The sequence below is a fragment of the Dipodomys merriami genome, unplaced genomic scaffold, assembly GCF_024711535.1.
Source record: "Dipodomys merriami isolate MVZ:Mamm:240054 unplaced genomic scaffold, mDipMer1.0.p SCAF_10, whole genome shotgun sequence".
In the NCBI taxonomy this organism is placed as follows: domain Eukaryota; kingdom Metazoa; phylum Chordata; class Mammalia; order Rodentia; family Heteromyidae; genus Dipodomys; species Dipodomys merriami.
Genome location: NW_027202271.1, coordinates 6,391,129 through 6,412,873, shown reverse-complemented (window position 1 = coordinate 6,412,873; position 21,745 = coordinate 6,391,129). Strand labels below are relative to the sequence as shown.

Genomic DNA, 21,745 nt, shown 5'->3' with positions numbered 1-21,745 from the left:
AGACTGTAAGACTCTTAACTCCAATTAACCACAAAAAGCTAGAAGTGGTGGAATGCCAGCCTCGAGAAAAGGAAAAAAAAAGCCAAACAAGATCATGGGGTATGGGGTAATGGTGCACACACACACACACACACACACACACACACACACACACACACACACACACACACACACACACAAATGACAACACACTTGAAATCCTAATGTCCACATTAGTAGTTGCAGGAAGATTTTTGTTTATAATGAGGTTAACCCCAAACCTCCAAAATCTCCACCAAAATTGTCACTCACACATAACTTAAATATAGTTTGAAAGTTCATAGTATTATGGCAACATATCAGCTTCTGAGAACAAATAAAATTTGAATGAAAATGACAGCTAGTGATTATTATCCCATTGGATTAAAGCGATATAGCAATTAAATAATCAGTTATTTGTATACAACAGTTCAGTAAATTAACATAAAAGTTTAAATACTTGGATCTTTTTTTTGTGGGGGGGGGGTCCGGTTGTGGGGCCTGAACTCTGGGCCTGGGTGCTGTCCCTCAGCTCTTCAGCTCAAGGCTAGCACTCTACCACTTGAGCCACAGTGCCACTTCTGGCTTTTTTCTTTTTCCTTATGTGGTGCTGAGGAATCGAACCCAGGGCCTCAGGCATGCAAGGCAAGCGCTCTACCACTGAGCCACCTTCCCAGCCCTACTTGGATCTTTTGTCTAGTGAAAAAATCAAATTCGTATACATATAAAAACTTAAACTAAGAAAGCTTATAAATGAATTACACTTATACATCTAAATGAAAACCATGTTTCTAAATACTCAACTCATGCAGTTTTAAAAAGAAAACAGCAAGACACTTACTGTGGTAGACTTAAAATTACATCTGGAACACATGTAAATTTATTTTGAGATAGTTTTAGGCTTGTTATGGAAGAAGGCAAGAAAGGCATAGCAGCTGCAAGAAAATAAAAATAAAATAATGAATTTTTAATAATTTGAACTGATATCTATTCAATGCAATCGGAGCAGTTACCAGTGATGTCCCACTTAATTTGATGTTCCATCTTCATTCTGGTAGTAGAAAACAACTCTACTTTATAAAATAGGGTAACAGGCTTAATAATTCCACAAGATAATAAAAAAATGTTCCACATACTTAGCCAAAATTTATTCTAAGCTTTAAAACAATATCAGCTTGGATGTGTTATATTTAAAATAGGACTCTACTCAATAGGTCTGACACCATACAAATTCTGCAGCACCGATTTATAAAGTAAAAAATGATTAAAATATTTACTTTAACTTATATGATGTTTTACATGACAGAGAATAGATTAGCTCAAATTACTATTAGGTAAATATATTTAAAAAAAACATCTTTGAACAGTTTACTAATGCATAATATAGTATAATGATATAGTATAAGGATAAAACTTATTTATGGTACAATCTCACAAAGAGTGCCTTATAGACCAATGAAAGATGCTACAATAATACAAGACTTCTTGGTCATATGATCTGTATGTGTGCATATGTGTTCATATGTGTATGTGTGTATGTATGTCTGTGTCTGTGTGTGTATGTGTGACTGTGTGTCTGTGTTTAGGTACTGGAACTTGAACACAAGGACTGCTGTGCCGCCTCCTTTTTTTTTCCACTGAAGGCTGGTGCGCTACTAAGTTAGCCATATCTCCACTTCTGGCTTTCTGCTGGCTAATTTGAAGTAAGTCTCATGAACTTTTCTGCCCAGGCTGACTTTGAACTGAAATCCTCATATATCTCAGCTTCCTGAGTAGCTAGGGTTACCAGTATGTACCATCAGGTCTCAACAATAATTATTATTGTCATCATTATTATTATCATAGTGATGATGATGATGATGATGATGATGATGATGATGATGATGATGTGCTTGTAGGGGCTTGAACTCAGAGCCTCCAGCTCTTGCTATGCATTTTCACCCAATGCTGGTACTCTATTATATCTACCTCCACTTCTGGCTTTTGTGCTAGTTAAGAGTCCCATGGACTTTTCTGCTTGGGGTGCCTTTGAACCTTGATCCTCAGATCTCAGCCTCTTGAGTACTGGGATTACAGGCGTGAGCCACTGGTGCCTGGCCAAGAATGAACAAATAGTAATAATATTGACAGGAAACTAAAACAAGCCCTGTTGGAGGAATATTAGCAGGAGGTGGATAGCTAATGGAGAGGCTGAAAAAGAATGAATACAGTGAAAGTAATTTCCTTGCAGAAACAAGAATAGACCACTGTAGCTCAACCCTGTAATACTAACTACTCAGGAGGCTGAGATTTGAGAACTGAGGTTCAAAGCCAGACTGGGCAGTAAAGTTCATGAGACTTGTATTGCCAATTAACCACCAAAAAGCCAGGAGTAGAGCTGTGGCTCACATGGTAGAATAATAGCCCTGCCTGAGTGAAAAAGCTAATGGACAACACCTGGGCCCTGAGTTCAAATCCCAGTACCAGCACAAATACAAATATATATACACATATATTTTAAAAGATAGATAAATTTCCACCTCAAATGCTCATGTTTGATACATCCTTTGAGAGTTAGAAAGCCTGGTAGGAAGAGAAAGATACTCCTAGAGCACTTACCAAGAAAATTCATCCTGGCACTGAAACTCTCTACTTTTGGACAAGCTTTAAGAAAGTTCTCTGGCAGGGATGAGATGTTGTTCTTACTAAGGTTTAAAACCTTCAATTCCTTCAGGCTCAAAGGGGAACATATTTCTGATATTTTATTCCTAGTTGTAAAAGACAAAAATGAGGATTAACTTGCATAAGGTCATTCACTTTAAAGCAAAATAAAATTGCCATCAAAGAATAGGATTAAAGCAGAATTGCTAATTTTAAAATTGCTTGTGAAAATTTAAGTCAATTAACAAAGTTGTAATACTAAGTCCCTTGGTCCATTTTATTTTATATTTATAGTATTTAATGGAATTCATTAAATTCATATAAATTCTTTATAATTTAGTTTACTAATATAGAAATGTCAACATGTTTTATAAACACTCTAGAATGTTCAATGTACATCAAGCCTGATGCTCTTTATTTTTTATTTCTTTGTGGGCATACTGATGTTTGAAGTCTGGGCCTCACGCTAGCTCTGCTAGTCTTCTACCATTGAAAAAGCCTATAGTTTTTGTGTGTGTGTGTGTGTGCGCGCGCGCGCGCGCGCTCACAAACACACACATCAGTAGTGGTGCTGGAACTTGAACTCAGAGCCTGGGTATTCTGAATTTTTTTTCTCAAAGCTGGCACTCTGCCACTTGAGCCACAGTTCTATTTTTGGCATATTGCTGGTTAATTAAAGAGTCTCATGGACTTTTCTGCTCAGGCTGGCTTTGAAATATGATCCTCAGATCTCAGTCACTTGAGCAGCTAGGATTACAGGAGTGAGTTACAGGTACCCAGCCAAGCCTGCAGTGTTTTTGTTTTGTATTGTGCCTATCCTGGGGCTTGAACTCACAGCTAGGCACGGTCCTTGAGCTTTTCCACTCAAGGCTAGTGCTGTACCATTTGAGCCACAGCTCTACTTCCAGCTTTTGGTAGATAAATGAAGAGAAGAGTCTCACAGGTTTTCCTGTCCAGGTTTCCTTTGAACCACAATCCTTAGTCTCAGCCTCCCAAGGAGCTAGGATTACAGGGAGAGAACCATGACCAGAAACCAAGCCTGCTGTTTGTTGTTGTTTTTGTCAGTCATGGGGTTTGAGCTCTGGGCTGGGCACTGTCCCTCAGCTCTTCAGCTCAAGGCAAGTGCTCTACCAGTTGAGCCACAGCACCACTTCTGGTTTTCTGAGTGGTTTACTGGAGATAAGAGTCTCACGGACTTTCCTGCTCGGGCTGACTTTGAACTGTGATTCTCAGATCTCAGCCTCCTAAGTAGCTAGGATTACAAGTATAAACCACCGACACCCATTTAAGCCTACTGTTTTAATTAAAGCTTTTCTGACCCTTCTAAAATGAGCTGCTCCAGTTTCTCCACAGCTTCAGCGAGGTTCTCGGGTACAGAAGAGAGCTGGTTATATGACAAGTTGAACTGCTTCAGGGTGGGGCACTTCAAGGCGGGATCTAACACCACTGGGAGTCCAATGTCATTTCGAGAGGCATCGAGGTGGGCAAGGCAATTCATTTTCAACAAGTAGGAGGGAAAGGATGTGAACTTATTACTGTGCAAATCCAAGTGTGTCAAACACTTCAGGGTCTGAAAAGACAGTTGTAAAATTTTGAAAAGAACCATTTGAGAAACACATTGAGCTCAGATTTCTGCATTTGGTAGCTCTCAATTAACCATCTACAGTTACTCTGAAAACACAATCCACAACTGAATGCCAAAATAATTACTGGCCCAACTAGGGAAAACAGCATAGGTTCACAACCAAAAGCAATTTCACAAGAATAGGTTTGAGAGTTCATCCAGCTTTTTGGGTAGAATATGTCAATAAAGAGCAAGCTGGAAAGTAAGCCTCAGCTAATATTCAAGCTGATGATTTATTGGCTGAACATAATCTTGGGATGACACTAAAAGAAATACTACCATTTAGAAATCATTACACATGTTAACATAAGTAAGAATTAATCTGGTGTAACTAGTTGGGACATTTAACTTACAGTTTAACACAATGAATACAAGGAAGCTGTAACTTCTTAGGAAGGTGGAGGGGTGGAAGGAAGAGGGATAGATGAATGAACATAAAGAGGAAGGGTAGATAAATAGTCATAATATTCAAAGTACACATGTGGAAATTGGAACCATGTAACTGAAGGGGATGGGTGGGGCTGAGAGAGATGGGGGGAATGAAGGAATGGAGGTAACATTGATCAAAATGTTGTTGCACTCATCAATTGACGTGTGGAATTGAAACCCTGTATACAGCCACTTAAAGATAATAAAATTAATATTTAATTATGAAAGTAGTCCTAGGTAATACATTTCTAATATCAGAACTTCTTTTTTATAAATGGGACTTTTTGTTTCAGATCTCTAGTTTTTATTTTCAATCAATTCTAATTTTATAATGGTAAAGCAAACACAGGCTTCCAGAGTGGGTTAGTTGTAAAAATTTTGATATGGATTATGTCAAAGTGCTAAAATCTCAGAAATAATCATCTCTCTTAATTCCTCTTTAAATGTCAATATGTTTATGCTCACAAAAAATTCCAGAGTTTAATGAGATAACAGAGACATATTGAAAACTGGTTTAAGTTGTTTCTGATCTCACAAATTTATTCAGAAGGAAAGATTTGTGTGTGTGTGTGTGTGTGTGTCCACACGCGCACACGTGCCAGTCCTCAGGCTTGAACCCATGGCCTGGGCACTTACCCTGAACTTGTTTGCTCAAGGCTAGTACTCTACCACTTGAACCACACCTCCACATCTGGCTTTTTGCTGGCTAGAGAGAAGAGTCTCACAGACCTTTTTTGCCCTGGCTGGCTTTGAACTTCAGTTCTCAGATCTCAGCTTCCTCAGTAGCTGGGATTACAGGCATGACCCACAACCCCAGAGGAGAAATTGTTAGTCCTCACTCTGCTCAGCACAGGCCAGACTCTCTCTTACATCCTAAGTTGACTTTTCTATAGATATATAATTCCTGAATGACATTTCAATTTGATTTTCTTTTTACTCTAAGGTATTTTCTTCTCTATGAGCTAGATGTCTTTGAACACCGAGACAATGAGAGAATTACTGCCCAATGACACAAAAGTAGAGCCTGCTTTTGAAAAATGTAACCACACAAGTTAGGTATTCATGCATTAGCCCTTGCGGTGTCCTACACATGATAAGAATGGGTTGAAATTACTTCACATAGTTGCTGTGGGAAGTTGGTGAGTGCATTCTGGTGAAGCTCCAACTTTTCAAGATGCTCCAAATGACCACTTATACAGCATTTCTGGCTCAGGGCATCAATATCTCTGAGTTCATTGGCTGAAAGGTCTAATGCCGTAATATACTCTCTCTCAGAAGCCAGGGAAGAAATGCTGTCTGAATGCCTCATGTGAGATGGAAGTTTTGATGACCCTTTGTCAAAAACAAGCAAACAATGGGAAGGTAAGCACACAATGTAAAAAGTTACTTGGTCAAAGTCTGCAGAGTACCACATAGTGTCAAACTCTCTTGAAGGCATTGGGTATTCAGTAGAAAACCAAATGAAGGGAGCTTACTTTCTCATGGCTGAGACAGACAACAAATAAACATATTTTACCTGTCTCATTAAAAAAAAAAGAAAGAAAGAAAGAAAGAAAAAAACAAAGAAAGGAGCTGGATGCTGGTGGCTCAACCTCTAATTCTAACTATTCAGGAAACTGAGATCAATTCAAGGTCATATAAGCAATAAAAGTCTTTGAGACTCCAACTCCAAAATAACTTGCAAAAATCTGGGCTGGAGGTGGTTTAAGTGGTAAAGTGCTAGCTGAGTGTGAGGCTTGAACTCTGGGCCAGGGCACTGTCCCTGAGCAACTTCTGGTCAAGGCTAACATTCTTCCACTTGAGTCACAGCGCTAATTTTAGCTTTTTCTGTCACTTCATTGAAGATAAGAGTCTCATAGACTTCCTGTCAGGGCTGCCTTCATACCACAATCTTCAGATCTCAGCCTTCTGAGTAGCTAGGATTATAGACATGAGCCACCAGCGCCTGGCTAATAATTTTGTTCGTTTGTTTTAATTCCCAGCTCCATTTCATTTTTCTCAAGCCTGTGGAGTTATTAAGTAAGTACCTATGAAGATTATATAAGATAAACTAGGACTCAAGGAGATTTAAATTAGCAAAGAAAATCTAACAAACATTATATTCTGCCCCCAATATCTGTATACCTATTAGTGCCTCCAAATACTTACTGACTGAATCATCTGAAGACAATATTTTTATTTTTCGCTTCAGTATATCTTCATGATCAAAAACAGGCCCCTATGAAACAAACAATAATATTTACTATAAAAGTGCTACCAGGTTTTTAAAGTCGTTGAGATTTATTTTTCAAACAATATAGAAGCAGCCATGAAATATTTTAATAGAATAACTGGTATCTATAATTATGGGGAGAAATTGGCAAATTCAAACCAAGAACCCAATCAAGAATACAAAAGAAAACAATCCAGTTAAGTGCATAAATGGCCTTTCAAACTATGTACTTGCACAGTTAGAGCCTGTGGCTCATACCTGTATTCCTAGCTACTCAGGAGATCTGAGTAGCTGAGATCTGAAGATCTGAAGCCAGTCTAGGTAGCAAAGTCCATGAGAATTTTTCTCCAAATAATCAGGGAAAAAAAAGCATGGAGCTGTGGCTCAAGTGGTAGAGTACCAGCCTTAAGTAGAAAAAGCCTAGTGAGAGTACAGGGACCTGAGTTCAAGCCCCAGTGTCAGCACACTCTCTCACACACATACACACACAAATCAGAATGTCAATAACCAAACAACACAATCACAGTTTAACATACCAATGAATTGGAATGCCTTTGCAAATTTGGGGAGCAACGTTGCAATGCAGGATCATGGTAAAATTCTCCCACACTAATGGAATTGGATTTCTTCTTCACAAGAAATGAACTTTCACTTCCTATTTTGAAATGATAAAATAACATGAACAGATAAATGATAAAATAATAAGAACAGATACCTCAATCATAAGATGTTCACTCCTAGGAGGTTATTATTTTTATTAAAGGAAATTTCACAATCAATTTTCTTTGTAATATCTTTTGAATAAAGATGATAAATTAAGATGACTTTTCATTTTAAGAGTTAAACTACTTTTTCTACCTCTAGGGATTAATTAAATACTGAGTTAAGTGCTAGATAAAGACAAGCAGAAGAAAAAAAATCTATGCACTGGGTCTACTCATAGTAAGTAAGTAAGACAAGAATGTCAGTGGTTAACACTGAATAGTAAATACATGTATATACGAAAAGCAGAGAGAACTATGTATACAAATCTGATCAATATTATTCCTTCACTCATTTTCATTTCTCTGAAATTTTCTCATAAGGAAGTGGAGGCATGATTCAAGTGGTAGAATTCTAGCCTTGAGTGAAAAAGCTAAGCAAGAGCATCCAAGCCCTAGAACTAGCACAAAAAAATATATAGACATTAATGAAATTTTCTCACAAATGTTTAAAATCTTGCTATAAATATTGCAATCACAATTTAAATGGTTGAAGATACGTCATCATGAGTGTGACTATTTGAGGTTTTTTTTTTTTTTTTTTTTGTCAGTCATGGGGCTTGAACTCTGGGCTTGGGCGCTGTCCCTGTGCTCTTCAGCTCAAGGCGAGCGCTCTACCACTTGAGCCACAGTACCACTTCCGGTTTTCTAGTGGTTTATTGGAGATAAGAGTCTCACAGACTTTTCTACCTGGACGGACTTTAAACTGTGATCCTCAGATCTCAGCCTCCTCTGTAGCTAGGATTACAGGCGTAAGCCACCAGCACCTGGCTATTTGAATTTTTAACAAGGTTTTTTTTTTTCCATGTATTTAGTTGACATCTGTCCTTTATGAATTTTTTTGGTAGTCCCAGAGATTGATTCTAGAGTTTCAAACATGTTAGGCAAGTGCTATTGCACCATAGCATATTTAAAGAGCTTGGTTGAAATAAAAATTAGAAATGAAAACTATTCTTAATATTATGAATTTTCTAAATAAGAGTGAAGATCAATAGGAATCATATTTGTAAAGATGCATAAGATGCAAAAATTTACATAAAATTGTTTGTAAGATTGCAAATTCTATCATTCTTTAGTTTGGAAAGGAAAAGAATAAATTTCAAGTGCTATAGATAAATTATTAAAGCAACGTAATCAAATTGACTTTATAACATTCAGTTGTGTACACCATGTTTCTTTAAACAAGACCCCTTTTACAACTGATACGAACACTACCTGTCTAGTATGACACTAAAATTATATTCAGGCTGAAACATGTTTTGTCAGAGGCAGGTGAGGCTCAAGGGACATTCAAAAGGAGAGAGGAAGGGTGGGTGAATACAGTCATAATATCCAATGTACGTATGTGAAAATGCAAACAGGTAATTTGAAGGGATTGGATTAGATTGAGAGAAATGGAGGAGAGTGATGGAAGGGGTGAGATTAATCAAGATGCATTATAGTAGCAAACTGCCATGTAGAATTGCAATCTCCTTGTATAACTACTTAAAAATAATAATAAAAAAAAGGCTGGTTGCCAGGAGCTAACACCTGTGATCCTGCTAGTCAGAAGGCTGAGATCTGAGGATCAGAGTTCAAAGCCAGCCCGGGCAGGACAGTCCATGAAACTCTTCTCTCCAATGAACCACCAGAAAACTGGAAGTGATGCTATGGCTCAAGTGGTAGAGTGCTCACCTTGAGCTGAAGAGCTCAAGGACAGCTCCCAGGCCCAGAGTTCAAGCCCCATAACTGACAATAAATAAATAAATAATAAAATACATAAATAAAATGTAATTCATCCTCTAGTGCAAAATATTTCACTTAAGAATTAAAATATATATATATCTTATAAATAAAACTGCATTTTCTTTTTTAAAAATTCTTGTTCACTTGTTTAAGGATAACATATTTGTAGTATGAAGGGGTTTCATTGTAATAATGCCATACGTGCACACAGTGTACTTTAAACACCTTCACCCCACCACACCTCGTCTAAACACTCCTCCACACTTTGTCAAAGTACATTTACTATATACTGTATTCATACATAGCAGGTTTTGATTGACTTCATCCCTCAGGATTCCCTCTTCTTACTCCCATCTCCTGCTGGTTCATTCCAAGACAGTTTCCCTTTTAACATTCATGTCCCATTACCACTGCTATCATCATCATCATCATCATTATTATCATCATCATCATCTTTTGAGGTCTTCCCTCCAAAAATAAGAAAGAACATGCCAGATTTGGAAGAATATTATGTTTAAATAATTATCTCACTGTAGATGGTTATGAAAAGTCTCTTGGCATATTGTTTATATCAGCAAAATAGTATATTTTATAACTATTTTTATGTAACATTTTCAGCCAGGCACCAGTGGCTTATGTCTATAATCCTAGCTACTTGGGAGGCTGAGATTTGAAGATCATGATTCAAAACCAGCCCAGGTAGGTTACTGGAGACTCTTAATGCATATCAACTACCAAAAAGCCAGAAGTGGAGTTGTAGTTCAAGTGGTAGAGTACCAACCTTGAGCTAAAAAGCTAAGAGAGAGTGGTCAGTGAGGCCTTGAGTTCAAATCCCAGTACCAGCACAAAAGAGAAGTAATATTACAAAGAATAAAAGGTTTACAAATCAATACATGAAGCTCCCACATTAACAATCTACTGAAATACCCAATAAAATAAGTAAGTACAAGGAAATAATCAGGATTAGAAGCTGAGTGCCAGTGCCTAGTAACTTAGGAGCCTGAGATTCAGAGAATTTTGGTTCAAGGCTAACCTGGGAAGAAAAGCTAAGAGACTCTATAACCAATCAGCCAGCAAAAAGCCAAGTTGGAATTCTGGTTCAACTAATAGAGTACCAACTGAGACAAAAAGCCTAGAGTGAGCAAGAGGCTCTCAATTCAAGCCCTGGAACTGGCACCAAAAATAAATTTTAAAAATCCTAGCTGCTCAGGAAGCTGAGAACTGAGCTTCTCAGTTAGTAAGAGAAAAAGATGAGAGATTCTTACCTCCAATTAACCAGCAAAAAAAGAAATGGTGCTGTGGCTCAGTTGGTAGAGCTAGTTTTGAGCAAAAAAAAAGCCAAGAGTGAGAGGCCCTGAGTTCAGGACACCAAAAAAGGCACAAATTACTAAGGTCAAAAAGAAAAGATCTGGGCTGGGAAGGTGGCTCAGTGGTAGAGTGCTTGCCTTGCATGTATGAGGCCCTGGGTTCGATTCCTCAGCACCATATAAGCAGAAAAAGCCAGAAGTAGGGCTGTGGCTTGTGTGGTAGAATGCTGGCCTTGAGCTGAAGAGCTGAGGGGAAGCGCCCAGGCCCAGAGTTCATGAGACTCTTATCTCCAATAAACCACTAGAAAACCGGAAGTGGAGCTGTGGCTCAAGAGGTACAGCACTCGCCTTGAGCTGAAGAGCACAGAAACAGCGCCCAGGCCCAGAGTTCAAGCCCCATGACCAACAGGAAAAAAAAAAAAGAAGAAGAAGAAGAAGATAAGATCATGTATCACTACAGATCCTGCAAGTATTAATAAGATAAGAAGATAATTACTATGCATCACATTAGTCACCTTGTCTGAATAACATTTTTCTTAGAAGTCATAAAATACTAAAACAAACTCAAGAAATGCAAGAAAATAAGAATAAAGAATAACCACAAATCTATTGAAGTGATTCAGTTTACCAGTAAAGCACATCTAGGTTTGGTGGTGGGGGTGGGGGAGGGGGGAGTTGGATTTTTAATGGCAAATTTAATCACACATTAAAGGAAATTACGGCTTAAACTCCTTCAGAAACTCTCAGGGTTGGGAATACTTCCCAACTCATTTCCAGAAATAAGCCTGGGTCTCATATTGACTAGAAAGCAGAAAACTGCAGACCTCAAGAGATGCAAAATTCTTAACCACATTTTAGAAAAGAAAATCCAAAATACATAAAGGGCAATTTACACTAAGCAAGTAAGATTCACTATAGAAATCACAAATTTTGTTCAACATTAGAAACTTGGTCAATGTCATTAATAAAGGGACAAGGAGTATACGAACCTTTCATCAAGGGTCACAGAGAATTTTTCTATACCTGTTATTCATTAATAACAAAAAGGCTCAGCAAACAACAACTAGAAACTGTTTCTACCAAATGGAGGGTGTCTATGAAAAAATTACAAATAATGTCAAGCTCATTGAGAGAGACTGAATGCCTTGTCCCTATGTTGAGGGGGGGGGGATTTTTCTTTTTTGCCTCCCAAATACCACTCTTTTATTCTATCACTCAAAGATTCCAAACCACACTATGTGAAAATCCCTGCTGGGCACCTGTGCCTCATGCCTGTAATCCTAGTTACTCAGGATTACGGATATCAAGCTGAGATTTGAAGATCATGGTTCAAAGCCAGCTTGGGAAAGAATGTCTATGAGACTCTTACCTCCAACTAACTAGCAAAAAGCCAGAAGTAGAGTGGAAGAGTAATAGCCTAGAGTGAAAAAGCTAAGGGATAGCAAGCACACAGGCCTTGAGTTCAAGCCCAAGTATTGACACATAAACAAAACAAAATATCCCTTTAATAAGCCAGGTATCAGTGGCTTACACCTTTCATCTTAGATATTCTAGAGGCTGAGATCAGAGATTGTGGTTCAAGGCTAATCAGAGCAGAGAAGTGAATGAGACTTCTCAATGAAGAGCTGGACAGGTTGACATGCTCTTTTTATTCTAGCTATACAAGAAGTCTAACTTACATGGATTGTGCCAGGCAGGTGCCAAGGCACGAAGCAAGACTTTATCCCAAAAATAATAAGCCAAAATCAGGGCTGGAGGTATGGCTCTGTGTTAATACTTCTCATTTAGGAAGTATGAGGTCCTGAGTTCAAAACCTCAGGACTACCAAAAGCCAACAAAAGTCATTTATCCAGATTCATTGTAGGGCCAGGAGGGTGGCTCAGTGGTAGAGCACTTGCCTTGCATGTATGAGGCCCTGGGTTTGATTCCTCAGCACCACATAAGCAAAAAGAAAAAAGCCGGAAGTGGTGCTGTGGCTCAAGTGGTAGAGCGCTAGCCTTGAGCTGAAGAGCTGAGGGACAGCACCCAGGCCCAGAGTTCAGGCCCCACAACCGGACCCCCCCACAAAAAAAGAAAAAAAAAGATTCATTGTACTAAATATGTCACTCATAATCACTATTGTTCTATATCTTAACATATTGTTTTTTAAATTATGTCAAGTAAGCTGTTTAAATATTTATATTATTGACACTACATAGATACCAGTGTGTCACACCTATCATACTAGCAACTAAGGAAGCTGAGATCTGAGGATGGTCATTTGAAGCCAGCCCAGACAGGAAAGTCCATAATACTCTTATCTCCAGTTAACCACCAAAAACCTGAAAGTGGAGCTGTGGCTCAAGTTGTATAGACTGTTAGCCTTGAGCAAAAATGCTTAAGGACAGAGACCAGGTCCTGAGTTCAAGCCCAAGACTGGCTCACACAAAAAAATTACTCTTATTATGTTGGCCACAATAAATGTAAAAATAAAAGATTTTAGTCAGTCCTTCCCACTTTCCAAGTACTATCACAGCCTTTACCTACATTTTCTGGCAAGGCTGGCATCACTGTGTCAAGATAATGACACTGACCCAACCATAGAAAATTCTAGACAATACCAAACAATATCAGTGTTTGCAGTGTGATCCTTCCTGTGAACGAAGAACACCGAATCACAGTAGAAAGGCCAGAGACTCCTTTTCTGGAGCCACAGTCTCAACTGGAGTTAGAAAGCCTATGTCCATGAATGAATGCATTTCTTACTCAAGTTTTTCCCTATGCTTTGGTGGGAATTAGTATTAATTAATTAGTAGTAATTGTTCCATGCCCATGTGTGTGTGTGTGAACTATAAAGGGTACTATGTTTGATAATAAATACCTTCACTATCCAGATCATCACTTTGACCAAACACGCTGTCCATGGAAGAATCTGGAATGAAAGTCCATTCACTGAGCTTATCCAGTACATCTTCAGAGAAATTTTCATCACTCCCTGCAGCTGCTCCTTCCTCCACAGTGCTTCTCATCTGGTGCCTGAGGACCATCCTTGCTAGCATAGAACCCATGTCTAAAAAGAGACAGGCCAGCCACTTAGGAATGAACAGGAATAAAAAAGAAACACTTGCCTTTCCAAAGGTATTTTTGTTCTCATGCTTCTAGAGAGTTTTACATTCTTCCTTCCAAAGTCACTTTACAATAACAGACAGTACTAAGAATAACTATCTGATGGTAGATTGATTTTCTTTCTATACTATTATATCTTTTTTATTTTTTTGGCCAGTCCTGGGGCTTGAACTCAGGGCCTGGGCACTGTCCCTGAGCTTCTTTTGCTCAAGGATAGTACTCTATCACTTGAGCCACAGCGTCATTTCTGGCTTTTTTCTGTTTATGTGGTACTGAGGAATCAACCCAGGGCTTCATGCATGCTAGGCAAGCATTCCAGCACTAAGCCACATTGCCACCCCTGTATTATTATATCTTTAAATAGCTGAACAAAGAGATTTCAATTCAACATATTCGTTTATGAATACAAGGCATCTTGATCAATGTCACCCCTTCCATCATTCTCTCCCATCTCTCCGAACCCTACCCATCCCATTAAGTTTCACATATGTACATTAAATATTATGATTGTATTTTTCATTGTTGCTTACTGTCTTTATCTGTCCCCCTTCTCTTCCCTATCCTCCTCTGAAAAAAAAAACCCAATGTTTTCATTTTGTTAAAGTGTTAGCTAATTGTGCAAGGGAAATACACCACAGGCATACACCCAGGATTGTCATGAAAATATATAAATAAATAAAGAGAATACAAGGAATGTTGAACTTCCATTTGGGACCATACCCTCTTGTAGAGCCTGTGTATGTGATGGACTTAGGGGATTTATTGTGATATTTTTTAATATGGCTATTAGGGGAAAACAGTGTTTACAACTAATCTTTTGCTATAACATAAAACTTCTTAATTTATAAGCTTCCTGTACACATTGAGAATATATGTCTTAATGTGTACAATTTTTAAATATCAGTTTCGTTTTCTGTTTGCTTGTTGGCAATCTTAGGGTTTGAGCTCAGAGCCACAACACTTGTTCAGTTTATTTGTTCAATGATGGAGCTCTCAGGCTTAAGCCACACTTCTAGCCCTGTTTTTTGCTGGGTATTTTGGAGATGGAGTCTTGTGGACTTCTCTGTCTTGGGTTAGCTTTGAACTGCAATCCTCTAAGTCTCTGCCTCCTGAATAGCTAAGATGACAAGCGTGAGTCACTTGTAACTGGTAGTGTGTCAGTTTTAACACTTAAAATTTTTTAAAGGATGTCTCTATCTATCCTGGAAATGCTAAGGATATTGTCAAATGCCTTCAAAAGAAGACAATTTAATTTCAGCTGCCAAGGGCTCAAGCTCATAATCAGAGCTATCAGAAGGCAAATATCTGGAAAGCAAGGATTAAAGCCAGACCAGGCAAACAAATCTGAGAGACTCTTATTTCCAAATAACCAGCACAAAGCTGAACATGAAATGATGGCTCAAGTGGTAGAGGGCACCAGCCATGAGTAAAAACACCTCAGGTATATAATTATGTAATACAATAAGTATCATTACAGTTGATTTGAGGTTGAGCACTTGCCTAGCATGCACCAAGCTCTGGGTTCAATCCTCAGCACTCAAAATAATAATATAGTAATAATACTGCCAGACCTCAGTGGTTCATGCCTATAACCCTAGCTACTCAAGAGGCTGAGATCTGAGGATTACAGTTCAAAGCAAGCTGGGACAGGAAAGTCTGTAAGACGCTTTATTTCCAATTAAGAACCAAAAAAGCCAGAAGTGGATCTGTGGATCAAGTGGCAGAATGTTAGACTTTAGCTAAAAAAAAAAAAAAAGCTCAGAGACAGTACACAGGCGCTGAGTTCAAGCCCTAGTATTGACAAGATGAACAAGGAGGAGAAGGAAGAGGAGTAGTATGGAGGAGAGAGGAAAAAAAGAGAGAAGAAGGAGAAGGAAACAGAGAAGGAGGAGGAGGAGGTAGAAGAAGAGGAGGAGGAGGAAAAGGAGAGAGGAGGACGAGACATGTACAAAGTATTCTTCTGGTACTTACTTGTTTGTTTCCTTAAATTGGATATCTTATCTGGAAATAAAGGAGCCAGCCAAGAAGGTTCAATTTTTCCTATACCAAACCCTCCCAGGCAGATGCTGTTGTTGGCCAGGTCCAGGGCCAGCCTCCTTAAGAGCAAGCTGATGATGTGGCTGTCACCCTTCTGCACGCTGATCATCAGCGCTTTCCGTACATCCTGTTCACGGGACCCGCTATTCAGCAGCAGCTCCACCAATTTAGGGCTGCTCTCTTTCTCACAGACCTATTAGAGAAAAGAGAACAGAAGTAGAGGTGTGACTCAAGTGGAAGAGCACCAGCCTTGAGTGAAAAAGCTAAGGGATAGCAACCAGGCTTGAGTTTAAGTTGTAGGGTAGTAATAGGCACATATACACACCAAAAGAAGCTTATGAAATGATTGAGGGAAAGAGTTTAATTGGCATTAATCATGAAAAGAAACTATAGTCAATGCATGCTTAAACACATTTTAACTTAATCTAAGTAATTTGATGATTTATGCAACTGTAATTCATAATTTTAATCATTCATGAAAATGAGTTACAAGTTTTGTTTCTTTTTATGTTGATTACCAATTGGTATTAGCTGAAGTTTAAAACTGAAAGTAGAAAATGAAATTTAAATAGGTCTTTTTAAAATAAGTACTGTTGGGTACCTACTCAGGAAGCTTGAGATCTGAGGATCATAGTTTGAAGCCAGCCCAGGCAAGAAAGTCTGTGAGACTCTTTAGGTCCAATTAATCACTGAAAAATCCAGAGGTTGGCTGCTGCTCAAGTGGCAGAGTGCTAACCTTGAGGACAAAGAGACTCAGGGACAGTGCCCAGAGTTCAAGCCCCAGGACCAACCAAAAAAAAAAAGTTACTGAAACATGTGGACCTTGCTGATTATTTAATAATGTATATTAATCACTACATATAAGGCTGGGCATTGGTGGCCCATGCCTATAATCCTAGCTACGCAGGAGACTGAGATATGAGGATCAAGGTTCAAAGCCAGCCTACGCAGGCAAATCTGAGAGATTCTTATCTCCAATTAACCAGCAAAAGGTTGGAAGTGGGGCTGCAACTCAAGTGAGAGAGCACCAGTGAGGTGCTTAGGGAGTTCTTAGGCTCTGAGTTCAAACCCCAGCACTGGCGCGCGCGCGCGCACACACACACACACACACACACACACACACACACACACACACACACACACACACACACACACAAAAGAGATAGATATACAACGGCAGAAGCAAAGAACAGTAAAACAAGGTAAAGTAAGGTCAGGAGCATTATTTACCTGACAAATTAAAGAGGTTGCCTCCTTGGCTTGATTGGCATCCGCTCCCAGGAGAAGCAAGCATTCTACCATGATGCTATTATTCTGATCACAGGCTCTTTGTAACATCATACTTTTTAACTCGGGGTCCATCACCAGTTTTGCAAAACATTTGCAACAGAGATTGAGAAACTACAAAGAATGGAAATGAGGATGAAAGCTAGCTCAATGCATCACCTTTGGCCAACCGGGGAGTTATACTGTACCTGTGGGCCCTTTGGTTCCGTGATGCCCAAAGACATCTGATGGAATATTACGGACTCAAATGAATGGTGCAAGAGCAGCTTAGAAAAGGGTTCTGACAAGTCCAGAATGGCCAAGATTGTCTGAAATCCCTGGAAGCATAACCAAAAATATGAACAATATATGCAATTTGATGGGCATAAAAGAATAAGTAGTATAAAGCAGACACTTTGTGTATAGTTCATACATAGAAGGCTCACTGAAGCAAGTGCATGTACTTGTTGAGTCTGTACTTGAAATCATCCTGTAGATACTCCTGACTCTTTAGAAACACAGATAAAGCACTAGTTAACAAACTATTCCCAAGCAAAACAAAACAAAAATTAACCTGTTCTTTAAAAACCCCTATGTAAAGCTGTACCTATTGATTGAAAGCTAGTTATTGCCCATTTGAACGACAGACCTACTTATCAAAACAGGCCAATGAGTAATTATTTTGTTGCTTTGTTTTTTTAAAAATATATTACTATCATATATGGGGCTTGAACTCACGGCTTGCACACTGGCCTTTAGCTTTTCAGTCAAGGCTACCACTTGAACCACTTACAGTTTTTCTGTGGTTAATTGGAGATAAGAGTCTCACTGACGTTTTTTTCCTGGCCTGCCTTTGAACCTTCATTCTCAGATCTTAGCCTCTTGAGTAGCTAATATTATAAGCATGAGGCACCAGAGTCTAGAAGAAAGATGAGACTCTTGACTTTAGTATTTAACTCACTAAAGATCACTAAACCTTTCAGCACAGCATAGCCTCTACTGCAACATAAATACAGATGTCTAAATATTATAATTATTATTTTCAGCCTTTAAGATGCTAAGTATCTGCTACTAGTGGTCCTAAGTTTTGCATATCTAAAAGACTATTGGTCCACGGCCTCTAGAGCAGAAATTCCTACAAACTCAAGGGCTTTTGCTAAGCCAATGATTCAAATACATAGAAGGAACATGAATGGATTTGTGTGTATGGTGTGTCTGTCTGTCTGTCTGTGGTGGTACTGGGTTTTGAATTCAGGGCCTGGGCACTTCCCTCTGCTTTTTTTTTTTTTTTTTTTTTGGTCTGGTCATGGGGCCTGAACTCTGGGCCTGGGCGCTGTCCCTCAGCTCTTCAGCTCAAGGCTAGCGCTCTACCACTTGAGCCACAGTGCCACTTCTGGCTTTTTTTCTTTTTGCTTATGTGGTGCTGAGGAATCAAACCCAGGGCCTCATGCACGCAAGGCAAGCGCTCTACCACTGAGCCACCTTCCCAGCCCCCTCAGCTTTTTTACTCAAGGCTGGCACTCTACTACTTGAGCCATAGCTTCACAACTTGTGTGTGTGTGTGTGTGTGTGTGTGTGTGTGTGTGTGAGAGAGAGAGAGAGAGAGAGAGAGAGAGAGAGAGAGAGAGAGAGAGAGAGAGAGAGAGAGAGAGAGTGTGTGTGTGTTATTTATTGGATATAATAAATAGTCTCACAGATTTTCTTGCCTATGCTGACTTCAAACCATAATCCTCAGATGCAGGCTCCTGAATAGCTAGGATTGTAAGTATGAGCTACCAGCTCCTGGCAATGAAAGAACTTTTAAACACTGAATCAGCCAAATAAAATGTGTTGGCAGGCCAGACTAAGCCACTATCCAGCTCTTATTAGTGTAATAACCTCTACAACAGAGATCCTGAAAACCTTTACTACAGAAATCCTAAAACTTATGTGTGGGTAAATTAATCCAGAGTAATTGTTAATTTTTCCACACCTACAAAAAAAAACCATTCATTATACTGTTTTTAATCATTGCTGTAGCTTTACTCAGTCTAGCACAAGACACTTTATAAAAAGCATAGTATAAAATGCATTGTTGATTTAAATCTAAGAATATTTTATATACAGCATTTTATAATTTAAAAGACAACTTAAATGAATTTTCTCCCTTACTGATAATATCCATACAAAGATTATGCAAAATTTTATTTCTAGTCAAGTGTGCCATTTAGATTTTTTAGTATGGTTTGTTGAATATACAAATTTCATTAATGAAATAATAATTTAAAAAACATAACCAAGAGGGGGTGGGGGGAGGATGGGAAGGGATAGGAAGGGGAAACAAAGGAGGAGGCTACAATGCTTGATAAGAAATGTACTCATTATCTTGCCCATGTAACACCTCTGTACAGTATTTTCACAGTAAAAATAAATAAAAATTAAAAAAAACAGAACCAAAAGCCAGAAGCCGGTGGCCCATGCCTATAATCCTAGCTATACAGAAGGCTGAGATCTAAGGATCAAATTCACAGCCAGATAGGGCAAAAAAGTTTAAGCAACTTCATCTCCAATTAACCAACAAAATGCCAGGTTGGAGGTGAGGCTCATATAGTAGAGCACCACATGAGTAAGTGCAAAGCTCTGAGTTCAAGCTCTAGAACAGCAAAATCAAAACCCCATGACCAAGAAGAAACTCAAAGAATCTATTTGTTTTACTAATAAACTGAGCTAGGCACTGAGCGGTTATGCCTGTAATCCTAGCTACTCAGGAGGCTGAGATCTGAGGACCTCTTTTTTTAATAAGTTGATCATCACAAATGTTTATGGTAATAATAAAAAACTAACAGAGAAAGTCAGGTGCTGGTGACTCATGCCTGAAATCCTAGCTGGTTCAAGGCCAGCCTGGACAGGAAAGTCCATGAGACTCTTATCTCCAATTTAGCCACCAAAAAGCCTGAAGTGGAGCTGTGGCCCAAGTGTACAGCATTAGCCTTGAGCAAAAAAAGTGCTCAAGCTCTGAGTTCAAGCCCAGGACTAGCACAAAAAAAAAAAAAAAAAGAAAAAACTGGAAGTGAAGGTGTAGTTCTAGTAGTAGAGTGTCAGCCTTGGGTGAATGTGCTGTAAAGCCCTGAATTCAAGCCCCAGGACCAGCATAATAATAAGTTCAAGCAGCAAGCAAGCAGGAAAGGAAGAAAGAAGGATGAAAGAAGGCATTCCATATAAACTCCTACATTCCATTGCAGACAATGAACGTACTATGATCTGCACTTCAAGAACATCTTTAAATCGTTGTAAACTGGACACTAAAATCTTAGCCAGCAGGTGTCCAGTTCCTATGCATATATTCTTCTTGGTACTCAAGCATCCTAAGAGTTGTAAACCCAGACACTGAACTTCTAGAATAAAAGAAAAAAAAGTAACAAAATTAATTGTTTTAAACTTCAACACTGAAGAAAATATATCAATGACAGCTCATGGCCTACAAGAAACAATTTCAACTCCTGAGTTCAAATGTTCCCGACCTTGGTCATCTGGATACATCTGCAGTGTGTGAAGCACTGAGTCTACTGCACCATCCAGGGACAGCATCTCCAGCACATCAGGGAAATGTGCCAGCGAAGAAATTACTTTCAATCCGCATCTCTGAATCCCAGGATTGCCAATGAACTGAAATCAAAAGGGATGGAAGATTATTGGTAGGTGAAAACAAGAGCTTACAACTTACCACCAGTTAAAACCAGGTATAGACAGATAAAATGTTCACCAACTAATTTTGTTCACCATTAATTCTGTCTCCTGTACAGTTCATTATTGTGTGTGTGTGTGTGTGTGTGTGTGTGCGTACGTGCGCGCACCTGCCAGTACTGGGGCATGAACAAAGGACCTGAGCACTGTCCCTTAGCTTCTTCACTTGATGCTCTGCCACTTGTGCTATAGCTCCACTTCAGGTTTTTTGATGGTTGATTGGAGATAAGAGTCTCATGGGCTGTTCTGCCCAGGCTAGCTTTAAGCTTTTATCCTTAGATCTCAGACTCATGAGTAGCTAGGGTTACATGACCAACATCACCCAGGTGTTAATTATTTTTCTGTATTAAGATCCCGCATTTTAACATGTGTGGAGTGCTAGTAAGCACTGTGCTAAGTACATGGTGATCTCATGAAATCCATGTTAATATGATCCCTGAAAGTCTATATAGATCTCTCACTCTGTGCAAAAATCAGTTCCAAATAGGTCATCTCCATTAACAATAGTTCATCACCAAGAATTGGAAGGGTTAAGGAACACAGACTTGCAAATCACAGAAATGAAACCAAACCAATAGGGTTTGATCCTGAAGTCTATCCCTTGGCAGTAAAATGCAGCATTACTTCTCACCATAGATCTACCAAGTGGGCCATGAGCTGGAGGGTCATACCTCTAACCCTGCTACTCAAAAGGTTGAGTTCTGAGAATCATGGTGTGAAGCCAATCTGGGCTGACAAATCCAACAGACTTATTTATTTCCAATTAATCAGCAAAAAGACAGAATTGGAGGCATGCTCACGCACCAGCCTTGAACAGCAAAACTAAAGCAAGAACATAAGTCTTGAGTTCATATAGCATTGATTAATTAATTAATAGCTAGGCAATATAAATGCTTTC

At 38.9% G+C, this 21,745-nt stretch overlaps 1 protein-coding gene across 1 annotated transcript in view; it reads right to left on the bottom strand.

Annotated features, from left to right (window-relative positions):
• Nucleotides 1-21,745, bottom strand: part of Lrrk2 (leucine rich repeat kinase 2) — a 138,154-nt gene that overhangs the window by 62,262 nt on the left and 54,147 nt on the right. Inside the window, exons 15-26 of the mRNA XM_070038884.1 lie at nt 20,625-20,769; nt 20,359-20,498; nt 17,334-17,462; nt 17,089-17,259; nt 15,793-16,051; nt 13,577-13,765; nt 7,460-7,578; nt 6,860-6,929; nt 5,826-6,043; nt 3,978-4,228; nt 2,617-2,765; nt 860-953 (exon numbers count right to left, since the gene is read on the bottom strand). Coding sequence (XP_069894985.1) covers nt 860-953; nt 2,617-2,765; nt 3,978-4,228; nt 5,826-6,043; nt 6,860-6,929; nt 7,460-7,578; nt 13,577-13,765; nt 15,793-16,051; nt 17,089-17,259; nt 17,334-17,462; nt 20,359-20,498; nt 20,625-20,769 — 1,934 coding nt within the window. The remainder of the gene's footprint in view (nt 1-859; nt 954-2,616; nt 2,766-3,977; nt 4,229-5,825; nt 6,044-6,859; nt 6,930-7,459; nt 7,579-13,576; nt 13,766-15,792; nt 16,052-17,088; nt 17,260-17,333; nt 17,463-20,358; nt 20,499-20,624; nt 20,770-21,745) is intronic.